Source organism: Diadema antillarum, unplaced genomic scaffold (assembly GCF_040938485.1).
Source record: "Diadema antillarum isolate AM-2024a unplaced genomic scaffold, OU_Dant_1.0 seq00001835_RagTag, whole genome shotgun sequence".
Classification (NCBI taxonomy): Eukaryota; Metazoa; Echinodermata; class Echinoidea; order Diadematoida; family Diadematidae; genus Diadema; species Diadema antillarum.
The window spans coordinates 6,687-20,577 of NW_027272508.1; the positions used below are offsets into that span (position 1 = coordinate 6,687).

Consider the following 13,891-nt stretch of genomic DNA (forward strand, 5'->3'; position numbering starts at 1 on the left):
CATATATTCTACACAGGTGGCCTTCTTACACAAGCGGTATCGTAAAGTAATTACATTGCTGCAATATATTTTCTAAAATATGTAAACATCCTGCTCATGCATTCGTAGAGGGAAGCTGCTATGTAATCATCCTTGTTCAGTGTAATTTGATTTCATTTTTTAGAGCCTTGGTTCTCTGCTCAAAGGCCACAATAAACTCCCACAAATCTAAACATAGAGCTGTCAAGTTATGTACTACATGATGTGAAATTATAAAAATTGCCTAGACTTCCCCTTTAACAGCTTACTTCAGTGTAGCCTCTTGTAGGAGAAATGCAGTTGTCAATGAAAGTGGGACACTGTTGCTTTGTCTCTTGAATAAGGATAGTATTTATTGGCTTGTGTCATTGCTGTGGTCACAACTTTAACCACTTGTGAAATTGTCTGATGAGTTCTTACTAGTGAAATCTTATGCTAGCAAAATGTATGGCTCATACATTATGCTACTGACAAAACACTGCCAGCATTGTGTTGACAAACTCTTTCCTCTCTCCAACTTTTCTCTTTCCCTCTATCTCCCTCTCTTCTTCCCCGCTTTGTCTCTTATTGTTATGGAGTACCTACAGGCATCAAGAATGTCCAGTCAGGGAATGTCCTCTCCTACAAGCCTTGGTCTGACACTCGAGTTGGCAGATCTGAACTTCCTGGAGAGTGTTACCTCAAATCCTGCTAAGAAACCTGTTTCACGTAAGAACATCATATGTCTACAAATACTCTGAGAAACTTATAGTCTCTTTAGTGATTGTAAATTGTGAATTTATACTGCACATTTTCTATGAGAATATACTCAATTGGGATGTGTGATGTATGTCTTGTATGAGCTCGTATGTGTAGAAAAGCTTCCTCCTTGATCAAATCACCTGGAAGGCAGGGCTCCTGGAAAAAAAGAGAGGATATTTTACCAATACCTCAGCATGACATCTCTTCTCAGTGTGGTAGAGAACCACATCTATAAAGGTATATGCGTTAATATCAGTTTGACATGAATATATTCAGAAGGAAAAAGATTACAAGTTAAACTCTACTAGTTACGTAGCAAATAAAATCATGTGGATAGTTCATGAAATTGCAAATGAGGCTTCTATGATATATCCAACACAGACATACATTTGTAGGCAGCTATATTGATCTTTCTTATACAAGTATCACATACCAGTTAATTTAACCTTTTATGTGCCATAGAGTCAAATGTGCACACATTTCACACACAAACCTATGGACAGGAGATTGATCTGGCATGCAAAGGGTTAGCAGTGTTTTAGGTGATAGGCTATCCGCATATCAGCGAAGAGCATAAGCTTTAACCTGGATATTTTTAGTAAAAAGCTGATTTTTTCAGGAGAGGTCCACAAATATGTCTAGAATAACACACTACAAGTGTATAATGACGGCAAGATTATACAGTCATCTTGATTATGCAAATAAGGGTCAAAGTTCTTATTTGAAAAGGTCAATGTTAAGTCATTTACCATTTGCAGATAAAACAAAAACCCAGCTGTAGTGCTTCAAAATAGTTCTAAAATGTGAGTTAGGATAGAAACTACCATTGTAAAAAAAGGTAATCAATATAATCATTGTTAGGTATTGTTAAATAATTATACAAAATGTGACCAATACATGTAGTTATTTTAAATTTGTTTCTAGACTTGTAAAACCGTCTACAGTTAGGATTTTATCGTAAAGCCTTATTACAAAATATTTATATGGTAAAACTTTTAGTGATACAATTGACCTACACATATGCATCAAATGATCATTCCTTGTTGTTGACCAGAATTTAAGAAGTTTATGGTGTAAGAGATCTTGCTTAGAATTGGCTCAAGACATATCTCGCTCACAGAAGGTCCAACGTGCGAATTGATGGCAAATCATCAGTGGATGTTCCACTTGAATTTGGAGTCCCACAGGGCTCGATGATGGATCCTCTCCTGTTTACGTTGTATCTCAAACCTGTAGCTGATATTTTTTATAAGCATAAAATTCGTTATCACATGTATGCAGATGACATACAAATCTACCTGACATGTGACCCATCTCAGAGAGACAATGTAAACCAGACATTAAGGAAGATGTCAACTGTTATGTCTGAGATTAGAAAGTGGATGCTGAGGAATAATTGGAAATTGAACCAAGAGAAGAAGCAGTTCTTTGTCATATTTTCCAGATCACACCAAACACATCTGCAAAATGTGAGCATTTGACTGGATGATGTAGTGCTGAAGCCTTCGCCATCTGTTCGCATACTGGGACTGGGAGTTGTCTTTAACAGCCAAATGACTACCGATAATTAGATAACGAGGTCACCAATATGTCGTGTACTATCAGATATCATTTGAAGAACCTGGGTCACATTATAAAATATCTTGATGAGTCTTCTGTGCATGATGCAGTGAGAGGGCTTGTACTCTCCAGACTAGATTATAGTGTAAAGCTACATGGCACTACATCACAAAATCTCTAATGTTTACAGCTTCTCCAAAATCATACTGCTAAACTAGTGTATAACAAACCGAGGTTTATCCATGTGACACCCCTTATGAATAATCTGCATTGGCTTTCCATCTCTAAGAGAACTGAATTCAAGACTGCTACACTTGCATGTAAAGCCCTTCATAATAAATACCAGCGTATCTTTCTGAGCTCCTCCACATCCGTCAGGCAACATATAACCTTAGGCCCACCACACGTACTGTGCTTACCATCCCAAGAACCTGAATAACAGCTTGACGTCAGCCTTAACCCTATTCTAACTAGGCCATGGGGTGAAGCTGAAAAAGAGGCTTAGAAAATGGGTTTCGTTCCAGCAACACTGGCACTACTTTCTGAATGCGGAAATGTGATGTTTTGTACATCCTAAATATACTGTAAAAAGTTCTCCTCGAAATATCCTGCAGTTTTTGCGAAAATCCATATTTTATAAACTGCGACCAGCAGCCCAATACACATATCGTAATGGGGCTGCGGATTGTAGCATTTAGGATTATGACAGAATAGTATCGCGGACAAATGTCAACCTTAAATCGAACAAAAATTCTTCAATTTGAAGACTTACAAGTAAGGTTGAAGTATTGACAACAGGGTTCGTGCAAGGTTTGGTTCTACAAATAGTCATTTTCTGTTCGAATTGATGACTTAATATGACTAGGTCGAGAGGAATCTGGGAGAGCTACGCAGAATTGACGGTCAGCGCAGGCGCACACATCACTGCGCACAAATTTCGAATCCATTGACTGGATGTAGATGTCTGTGTGTGCATGCGCTGGCCGTCAATTCAGTGTAGCTCTGCCAGTTTCCTCTCGACCGAGTCACATTTAGTCATCAATTTGAACAGAAAGGAACTATTTGCAGAAGCAAACCTTGCACGAACTCTGTTATCAATACTTCAAATTTATTAATAAGTCTTCAAATTGAAGATTTTTTCCGGATTTTAAGTTGATATTTGTCCGCGATAAAACATCCGTCATGATCCTGTATGCTACAGTTCACAGCCCCATGACGCTATGCGTATGGGGCTGCTGGCCGCAGTTATGCGTATGGGGCTGCTCGCCGCAGTATAGTTCCCATAGTGTTTCTAAGCTGAAATACATATGCACATTTGTAAAGCACTGCTTTTAGCCATATACCTAGAAAAAAAAGTGAAGTTTTGGTTTAATAGTTGCATTGTATCTCATGTTTCAGTTTTTCCTGATGCTGGCTATGCAAAGGAGGACAAGAGCAAAGTGGTTCGAGACCGTATGAGAGAGAGCACTGACTGACCGTCAGAGGTCAAGGCAAATGCCTTATATTCTGTTCAAAGACATGTTATTAATCAAATGACTAATCATTCAAGGCAAAAAAAGAAAGAAAAAAAAATCAGTGCGTTTGTTTGTGTGTGTGTCCGCGTGCATGTGGGAGAATCTTATTGTACACACACACACACACACACACACCCTCACATGCACACACACATACGCACACACATAGTTATGAAGATTCAATATACCCAAGTGTATTAAAATATTATTCTACATGCCTTTGCCATTTATCACATCAGCATCATAAAAAAGATTATCATAAACATGAACACACACAATGATATAATACATGTATTGATCAGTGCATTACACATACACAGGTGCATAAAAACGCTGACATATTATATACACTCACACGCACACATACAAACTCATTTACACACATGAGACATTACTATTAAACAGATCATATTGTTTATCAGTAAACATGTTTTTATTTTCTTCTTCTTCTTCTTCTTCTTAAGAAGCTTTAATATACTTAGATCACATAGCAATCACGTTGTTCATGAAATATTATACAGTACTTTAGAAAATTTAATCTTCATAAAATTTCCTGAAGTTTTCATTGCTATTATTAGGTTACAACATGGTGGGACACTACCTCCTTTCATGTAAGATAGCTCAAAATGATAATCAGTCAAATTTTCTAGTTTTAATAAATTTCCTGGAACATTCCATGGTCCAAATATCCTTGAAAGGGTGTAAAAGTTTTGAAAAATGCCAATATATAAAATAAAGGCAAAATTATAGTTTACCCATTCATGAGTGAAACATGTAGGATTCTGTATTGGAGGCAATGTGTACCTGAAAATCTTGGAGAGAATAAAACAGGTTTGGCATTAAAAATTATGATAACATTGCAATTAACTTCCAATATCAGAGGATCTGTGCAAACCTGACTCAACTTATGCACAATTTTCATTTGGCTGGTATTAGTTTTAGCAAACTGATTTTGTACTCACACCTACATTGTACTGACCTTTCTACATGAACATTCTGTTTCAGTATCAATAATAGTTACATTTTTTTTCCCCAGAGTGGGAGAAACAAATTTTAATCGTAGTCATTCAGTTTTATGAAAAAACCACACTTAGGAAAACATCTTTGTTCTTAAAATAATTCAACCCTAATCAAATCATAATAGTGGGCAGAAATGTTTGCTAAAGGGCGAACAATCACATACTGAGGCAAGGAGTCAAAACATGTTGCATAAACATTGGCATTCAAAATACAGGAAGCAATCTGTATTACAAAGACATTTTATCATGCACAACTTTGGTAAGATGTCAATTCTTGAATATCAATCACATTGACCAAAGCATTGGTGCATATACAGTACATTCTGTTGTTTCTGAACTTTGCACTGAAGTTCTTTGTGTATGTGTGTGAATGTTTCAGTGGTGTATATATATATTGCTCCATTTTATCAAGGACAACTTATAGTAACATGACGATGTTTTCATGCTTCAATATCAATCATATTAACCTATTTCCCTTGGCAAGTACCGGTAATGAGCAGGTTGACTCTGTTGCAAATGATGCATTTTACAGGCAACACAGCAGAACCTGAACAGCTTCCAGAAGAAAATCTTGATCTTGCTGTGAGCGTCTTAGGGGAGGAAACAGATGCTCCTGCTGACGGACCAGGCTCCTCCTTCAGCTTTCGTTTCCTAGCGAGATTCAGGCGTTTGCTATCTATAAACCTCTTGTAGCACGTTTCATGGAATCCTATTTAATACAATGGAGAAATGAACAGCAATGATTAGCCGTTGGATTTTGTTAGGGGGAAAAAAAGGCTAAACGCTAGAGGGAGGGGTTGAACATTACACTCAATATATCATTAAATGTACAGTAGACTATTGACTGCAAATATATTTGAATCTTGTAATTACCAATAAGCCCTAGTACTATGCCAGGTAATCGTTAACACCTCATGATCATTGTCATCATCAACTACTTCAACTTGTACTTGCAGTGCAATTACTGATTTTAAATTACATCTACAGCTTTCAGCACCTGATCACATGCAATATCAATTATCATAATTATGAATACAACTGCCTTATCATCATTAATACTAGTAATCCTTGGCCTTTCACTATCACCACCACCCACTGCTTTATAGTTTGGCACAACATAATGGTAATCATATGTTTTAGGGAGTTTAATTGTTGAAATTATGTTATTGTCATTGTTGGTTTTTTAGACCTATTTATATCAAATATTAATAAGTTAATTTAATGAGATGCTAAATGTGTGTTTTGAGGGGAGATTCGCCAATTTCGGGGTGAGAGAAACAGGATGGATATTTAATATTAATACTCCATGGCCATGATTATGAAAATATAAATTTACATGCAGTTTAAACCTTTTTCAATCCAGTCCTGTGTGTCAAGGCTTTTACAAAACAATATCACCGATCAGCTACATCAACCTACAACCTGGGCTGTACATAGAACAACATGTAAAATTACATCTAGGCTACATTATAACGGGGCTATGCCATGCCAAGGTGAAATTCAAGATAATTTATCTAAAATGTAACAGACAGGCTAACGGCTAAGCTACTGCATTAGCGCCCATTATAACATACACAAGCAACGTTCATAACATAGCTAACGTTGTACTTGTAGTCATCATGGTCATTAACATTATGCATATGAGAGAGACTGCACTGCAGTGTCGACTGCTACGACTGTACGCACGTAAACTAACCCGTAAATTATCCTATGTAGGTTGCAGTCAGTCCCCCTGAGCAGCTGAATCACTTCGTTCTGGTCTGCGATTTCACGGTCTCCCCCACTCAATTTGATCCACTCTTTGGCACACAAAATAGGTTTCGTCTATCTTAGGTTTGTCATAGCCGTGAAATTTTCAAACTTCATCGATGTTACATGCATGATAACGCATCTTAAAAGTTTCGGCAGAGCAGACGACGTAGACGCGTCGACAGGCTCACAGGGGGCGGCCATTTTGACTCGTAAACAATAATTCTCGATTCGGATTGGATAACATACATCACATGATCGTTCGCGGATGAATATCGTACGCGGCAAAGTGTACATATTCAGCTCCTCAGTGACAAAAAAGTTCACTGTTTCCCCCTAAATTACCAAAATACTGCAGGAGGGTTTGTGTCGAACTTTTTCCTGTATCCTTTTTGGTTATTTGTTTACATGTAGCTGTGGAGAAATTTTAGTGCCGCAGTTGTCGGAACGAAACAAGCGAAAAAACCAGCTCACCCCATGGCCTAAACTGGGCTATTTGAGACCAAGTTTTTACTGAGGGGGGGTCAATTTGACCCCCCCTTCAGATCTCGGCCACCGATCACGCGATCGCTGCGAAATTTTGCCTTAAGATAGAGCTGGATGTCAACTACAAGATTACATTGTCATACAATAGAAAAATATTGCCTTTCTATTTTTAATAAATTAATTATGCAAATTTGTGCATGAAATCATATTTTCACCTATAACTCCATTAAAAAGACTGGAGGATTGCTAAATTTTTGTGTCAGAATTCCTCAAGACACATCAAACAATTTTTGTGTAAAAAAATAGCTCAATTGAAATTAATTTCTTTTGTTTTTCATTGTTTTGTTAATTTCTTATGTATTTTATTGTTTTTTCAACCTTTTGTTTTCTATTGTGTTTTTGCCAAAACTTGTTGCAGGCACTTTTTCAGGCTTATCTACACTAGAATTGATTAATTTCAATGGTTAAAAGTTGAAATAATCTAATTTATATCAATTTAACCAAAAAACACAATTTGCATTGGATTTGCACACGATATCATGAATTTGAGCTGTTTTTTGGTTGACATGCATATGCAAAACATTACGTAACTTCAAAACGGTGTACGCGGACGTCGCAAATTCGGTCTCAAAATATGCGGGAGACTTCAATGAAAAAAGTCGTGAAACGACGTGGCAAAAGCTTTGCACGTTGCGAAATCGTGGCGCGAAGCGTCGAGGGGGGGGGTCAATTTGACCCCCCCCCAGTTAGAATAGGGTTAAGTATTGCAGCACCACAATCCTGAACACTCTCCCCATAAACATCCAATCAGCAGTTAACACAGATCAATTTTAAAAAAAAAAATGTCGAAAACCTTTTTTTTTTTTCAAAAGTAAGACCTCATTATAGCTCTTACTTAATTCCAGTGCAAGTGATCTGACAGTTTAAAGTCACTATTTATTTGTTTTGCTTTGTCCTTTCTCTGTTTTGTTTTGTTTTGTTTTGTAAATGTTGATTTCATATATTTTGTTAAAATTCTTGAAGCGCTTTGAGTCTGTATAGAATAAGGGCTGTATAAATATTGGTTAGTAAATGTGTTAACTTGAACATTTTTAAATTACTGCTCACAATGGTAAACAGTCCCTTTAAAGCTGAGAATGCCCTGAAAACATTTTATTGTCATGCTTCATTTTGTTCGTGTCGAAGATCTCTTGGTAAATATACAGTTAGGTAGCTTGTAAATTACTCCCACATCTACACACACATATGATTACATAATTTTCTTTTGTCTTGCATTACAGAAACAACTTGTCTAAACATATTGTAACTTTTGCATTTACATAGACTCACCTAAATTGTTATTAACATTTTTCAGTATACCTCAAGTCTGTATATCACATCCTTTCCGTGAAAATGAGAGTCGACTTTGAGATTTGCTTTAATATATAAGAGTGTCATTGCTTTTTAATTAATAACACCATACATGTACATAGTACTGCTTCGATTGCTAACTGTCCCCTTTTAAGATGTGTCGATCATGGGCGACCGATATCTGATGACCCTCCAGAGCATCACCTAACTCGTCTTAAAGGGATGAGTTTCATATCTCGTTCTAATTTTGTTTTGTCTCTTAATGCAAGAAGTACGAACATCCAATTTTGACAAGTATGATATTTTAAAGCTAAGAATCTTTTTTCCATTGTTCATTCTTGACATTCTAGACATTTGTCTCGAAAACTTACATGTCATCATTCCTGTGGCAATGAGATCTGTGGCTTTCACTTACTTGCAGGAAATGTTTCAAGGGCCAGTGATGAGTTTGATGTCTTAGTTGATGTGGTACAAGATGACATCAGTGAGAGTGAGACAAATACCAGTACTAGCACCAGCAGCTCTGCTAGAAAGAAAAAGCACAAGAGCAAGGACAGAGAAAAGGTAAAAAAAAACCACCCACACACACACACACACATATTGACTATTCACATAAAGAAATAGTGGCATGACAGTTTTGGTTCTCTCCCTGATGAAAATTGTTGTGCCAATACATGTATAGCATTCTGCATTTCAGTAACGTACACCAGCTGCTTATCATTGATATATAATGTGTAAATGGCAATCTTTAAGTATTTTCCAAGGTATGACTCACAGAAGTTTAAGCACTCTTTAGGCACGGTCAGACTGGCAAAAGATCGAAAAGTTTAAGATTGCAATCTTTAAGATCTCTAAGTTTTGCCAGTGTGACTGCAAACTTCAGCGAAACTTCTCATGTACAGATGTGCAGTGTCACGTCACATTCACTAGCCATCAGACAGCGCACTCTTGCTTGGGCCCGTACCAATGGCCCAAACTTCGCAATCTTAAAGGGGCCCTGAAATCCAAATGCATGTTGATTTGTGTTGATTTATGATACCGTCAACATCACTTTTGCGGCGAAACAAATATCTAGAAACGTTCCATATATTTTTAACGATTTTTTTTTCTTCTATTTTTCTTCAGATTACTTGGGAACGCCCACAAAAAATCCTTGCAAACCAATATTCCTCAGATGACCTCATCTGTCAATCATTGCTAAAGTACTGAAATGTTTAACAAAAGACATTGGAATGCACCTTACCCTCGACTCAGCATAAGTTACATGACCATTGTTCCCTCGCCATGTCTTTTGTTACTCATATTAATATCACAAAAACATGTAACTTAATATGCTGAGTCGATGGGGAAGGTGCATTCCAATGTCTTTTGTTAAAGGAATATTGGTTTGGAAGGATTTTTTGTGGGCTTTCCCAAGTAATCTGAAGAAAAATAGAAGAAAAAAATCTTTAAAAATGTATGGAATGTTTCTAGATATTCTTTTCACCGCAAAAGTGATGTTGAGGGTATCATAAAGCAACACAAATCAACATGTATTCGGATTTCAGGGTCCCTTTAAACTTCTCAATCTTTTGCCAGTCTGACCGTGCTTTTTCTTGTGGCTTGTTTTCAACACTATTGCTCTTAGAGAGAGGGAAGAAGTCAGAGTCCTCTACATCCATATTCGAAATCTTGAAACTCTTTACTACAAATGTTTGGATGAATTAAATACGCCAAGGAGCTGTGGGCCTATAGAGTGCAGTTATAATGAGCATTTTCAAAAATTTCATTTAGATTTTTTCTTTCTCTTTCTGCTCATTTGATTTTCCTGTTTTACTGCTGTCAAGTGCTTTTTAATACATTTATGTGAATTTGTGATTCATGTAAAAATACATAATATTTTCTGCCCATCAGAAAGTGCTAGTGGATGTGTTTAAAATACAGTGTTCATAACTCCTTAAAATGTCTTTTTTAGATTTTTGCAATGACAGCAGTTACTCTTATGTCAAACATTCTTTAATTCATGAAAATAAAACAACAAGCTAGATAAAAACTTTCTCTTCAACTGCCAGGATCAAGAGAAAAGCCATAAGAAAGAGAAGCACAAAAAGCATCGTGATCATGATAGAAAACGGGATACAGTAGAGGGGCATGGTCAGGAGGCTGTTCATGATGATGCTCAGAAAAGGAGGAAGAAGAAAAACAGCAGCAGCAGTGTGAGCAATTCAAGCAAGAGCAGCAAAAGGAAGAACTCTTCTGAGAAGAAGGAAAAAAGAGGAAGTGAAGCTGGAGGAGTTGAAGAAGCAGCAGGGGGCAGAGAAATGGAAGACACAGCTGCCTTAGAGGCCTTTCTAGAAGGTATGGATGAGGCAACAATGGGGAATTATGAGCAGTTTTGAAACATTGTAATCATTGTCACCTTCCCTTTAATACTTTGACAGTGAGTCATAGCTCATTTATGTGGAATATTTTTGTAGGGATCAAGCAAGACAAAGGGTGGAAATTGACACTGGAGTGCACCAAGAGATATTCAACCACTGGGTAATGTAGGAATCAATGCAAGTGGTAAACACTCTGCATGGTCTGTGGAAAGATGCTGGGAATTTTGCATTGTGCAATATCACAAATTTCCTCTACAGTTTTGTTATATATATTAGTAAGTTTTGAGATGGTTGTACAGTACTCCCATATCACATTCTGCTGTGCCAACACCTTTTTGACTTCTATTTGACTTCAAAGAATCTAATGGCTGTGTAAGTTTGTATGTAATTTTCAACAGTTATGAAGTTGCTCATACTCTTGCAAATACAACCTTTACTAGACAATGACATACACTGTATTGTGATGTAATGTAAAGCAAAATACCTTTGTCTGAACTGCTGTTTTCTTTCTTAACTGTTCTTTTTTCACTTTTCTTTACTTTGAAGGGAGACACATTGCACTACTTAGAGTGAATTTGTGTAGTCATACTTCATACCTCTTCATACAATGTATCTTTTTACTTTTATGCTGTTGCATTGTCTTTCATGTACAAGATACTATCAAAGCATCAGAATCCATTCCTTGCAATGGAGATTTATGAGCAAATAGACAAATTGATTGGTGTCAATTATCATTATCTTCTATGCCTTTGCCATGAAGTGTCACCGGAGGCATTATGTTTTCGGGCTGTCTGTCCATCCTTCCGTCCGCTCTTCCGTCCGTATTCAATTTTGTGGACAGTGCAACTCAAAAACCGTTTGAGGTATCCTGATGAAACTTAGCATATATGTGTATTAGTGGACAAAGTCGTGCCTTTCAACTTTTGGGTGCACATGCTGGAGGTCAAAGATCAATGTCAATTGCTCAAAATTTCACTATTCCCCCCATATCTCTGCAATCCCTGAAGGTATTTTTTGAAACTTTGTAGTGAATACATGTACTACCCACCAAGGATTCTTTAGAGAAAGTTCAGGCCATGAGGTCAAAAGTCAAGTGAAAATGCTAAAATTTTACTTTTTCTCTATATCTTGGAAATAGTTCAGAGTATCTTCATGGAACTTGGTACATGTGCATGTGCTGCCTGACAGTGATTTTCTTGGGAATGTGGGGGTTATTGGGTCAAAGGTGAAGGTCAAATCCTCAAAATTTCACCATTTCCCCTACATCTATGCTATGTCTGAAGGTATTTTCTTGAAACCTATTGTATACATGTATTACCAGCTAGAGATTCTCTGGAAAGTTTTTTGACCAAAAAGCCATGTCAAGTGAAAATGCTAAATCTCTCCTCTTCCCCGATATCTTGGAAGTGGCTGAAGTTATCGTCATAAAACTTACCTGTACTAAAGTGTAGTTCATACATTTGTATGCATGTACTGCCTTAGAGTGAATCTCTTGGGAATTAAAGGGTCATGTGGTCAAAGGTCAAGGGTCAGAGGGCAGGTTATAATGCTAAATAATTCCACTTTGTAATGCTGAAATTACGCTTTTTCCATAACTTGGAGATTACTGAATGCATAAACTTATAAAAGAGTCAGAGGTAAAGTAAAAAATTCATCAAATCCCAAATACCTGGTATACCCATTCATCCAAAATTAAATTTAGTTCCAGAAAAGTAAGTACTCAACACATTTGTGATAATCATGTCATTTAAATTTTTTTGCCATTCATGTGAAAATGTCATCACACATTGTCAAGTCATACATAGACCTAGTGGGAAAACCATGCATTATGGCGGAGGCATACCAGTCGCCATAGTGACATTTTTATTTGTTATTTCTAAAGCTAATTAATTTTGACCTTTCTCTTGTCAAAGATGGAAAGCACTTTTGTAAGCTAAGAACATTCAGATAGTGTCACATAAACAAATGATATGTGTGCAACAAATCAAGTGTAATAAAATCCTTGGTTTTAGTGGCCACCAAAGCAGTGTTACAGACAGTGATCATCTCTGCATCTGTTTACCACATGCAAAGATTTTCATCTTACCATTTTTTTTGTCCTTTCCATTTTCCTTCTGTCTTGTTGCAGGTTTTTGATTTTGGGTGTGAAAGAGGTATAATATGCTTTTACGTCAGCTCACCAGACAAATTTTATACAATATGGTGTAGGTGTGTGTGCGTGTGTGTGTGTGTGTGTACTTGTGGGAGATGTTTAATGCTCTTTCATTGCCTTCCATAGTTATTACTTACATTTTGATTTGTTGTGCATTACGTATAATTAATCTTTCTTTATTAAGCCAATTAATTTAACACAGCATTATACCGATAGTTCTGACACAAGGTATTGCCAAAGCTAGTATATACTAACTCTTTTGTATGGCACCCTTTTGCTTTACATTTTCATTGTATTGCTCACATTTATGAGTTCCATGTTTTTTAATCAGCCGGTATTATTGGTCAATTTCTGGCTTGTGTGGTGGGGTTTTTCAGTAACAGGGTGTTTAAATCTTGTCACATTATACAATATAGTAGTTTCATAAATACCAGGGGGGTGTTTCATAAAGCTGTTCGTAAAGTTACGAACAACTTACTAGCGACTGGTGATCAGTTCTGATGTGCTATACTTATCAGAATTTCAATAATTCAGCACAAGAACTGATCACCAGTTGCTCGTAAGTTGTTCGTAACTTTATGAACAGCTTTATGAAACACCCCCCAGGTTTATTTTGCTTTTCCCCCTTGTAATTTCATTTAAAAGGAGAGGCTAAAAGATAGACCTAATGATGGATGTGTATATTTTTTTTGGTACTAACAACACACTCTGTTCTCTCACTGCATGCCTGAGGTGTATTATGTTGTCCTAGCATGAGGTATACTTAGATTAAGCTTCAGCACCATCAAAATGCCTGCATTAAGTGCTTCTTAGCATCCTAACAGAAGCAACAGCCTGCATGCCATCAGTAGCACATACTTCAGTTGTTCAGATTGTCAGCTGATATTTTTAATTAAGAGTGTCTTTTTTTCTCTCTGTGAATGTGAAGATCCTAGAAAACTG

The 13,891-nt window shown here is 36.8% G+C and overlaps 1 protein-coding gene across 2 annotated transcripts; it reads left to right on the plus strand.

Moving 5' to 3' along the window:
• Positions 1-609: 609 nt before the first annotated feature.
• Positions 610-13,404, plus strand: LOC139712649 (uncharacterized). 2 transcript variants are annotated; one of them, XM_071624457.1, is made up of 4 exons: positions 610-726; positions 8,859-9,001; positions 10,489-10,774; positions 12,926-13,404. In XM_071624457.1, exons 1-4 carry the CDS (start codon positions 615-617, stop codon positions 12,931-12,933), a joined length of 549 nt encoding a protein of 182 aa, XP_071480558.1. In that variant the 5' UTR covers positions 610-614; the 3' UTR covers positions 12,934-13,404. The 2 variants fall into 2 exon arrangements, with proteins under 2 accessions (XP_071480558.1, XP_071480557.1); XM_071624456.1 differs by having other exon boundaries at positions 10,489-13,404.
• Positions 13,405-13,891: the final 487 nt, after the last annotated feature.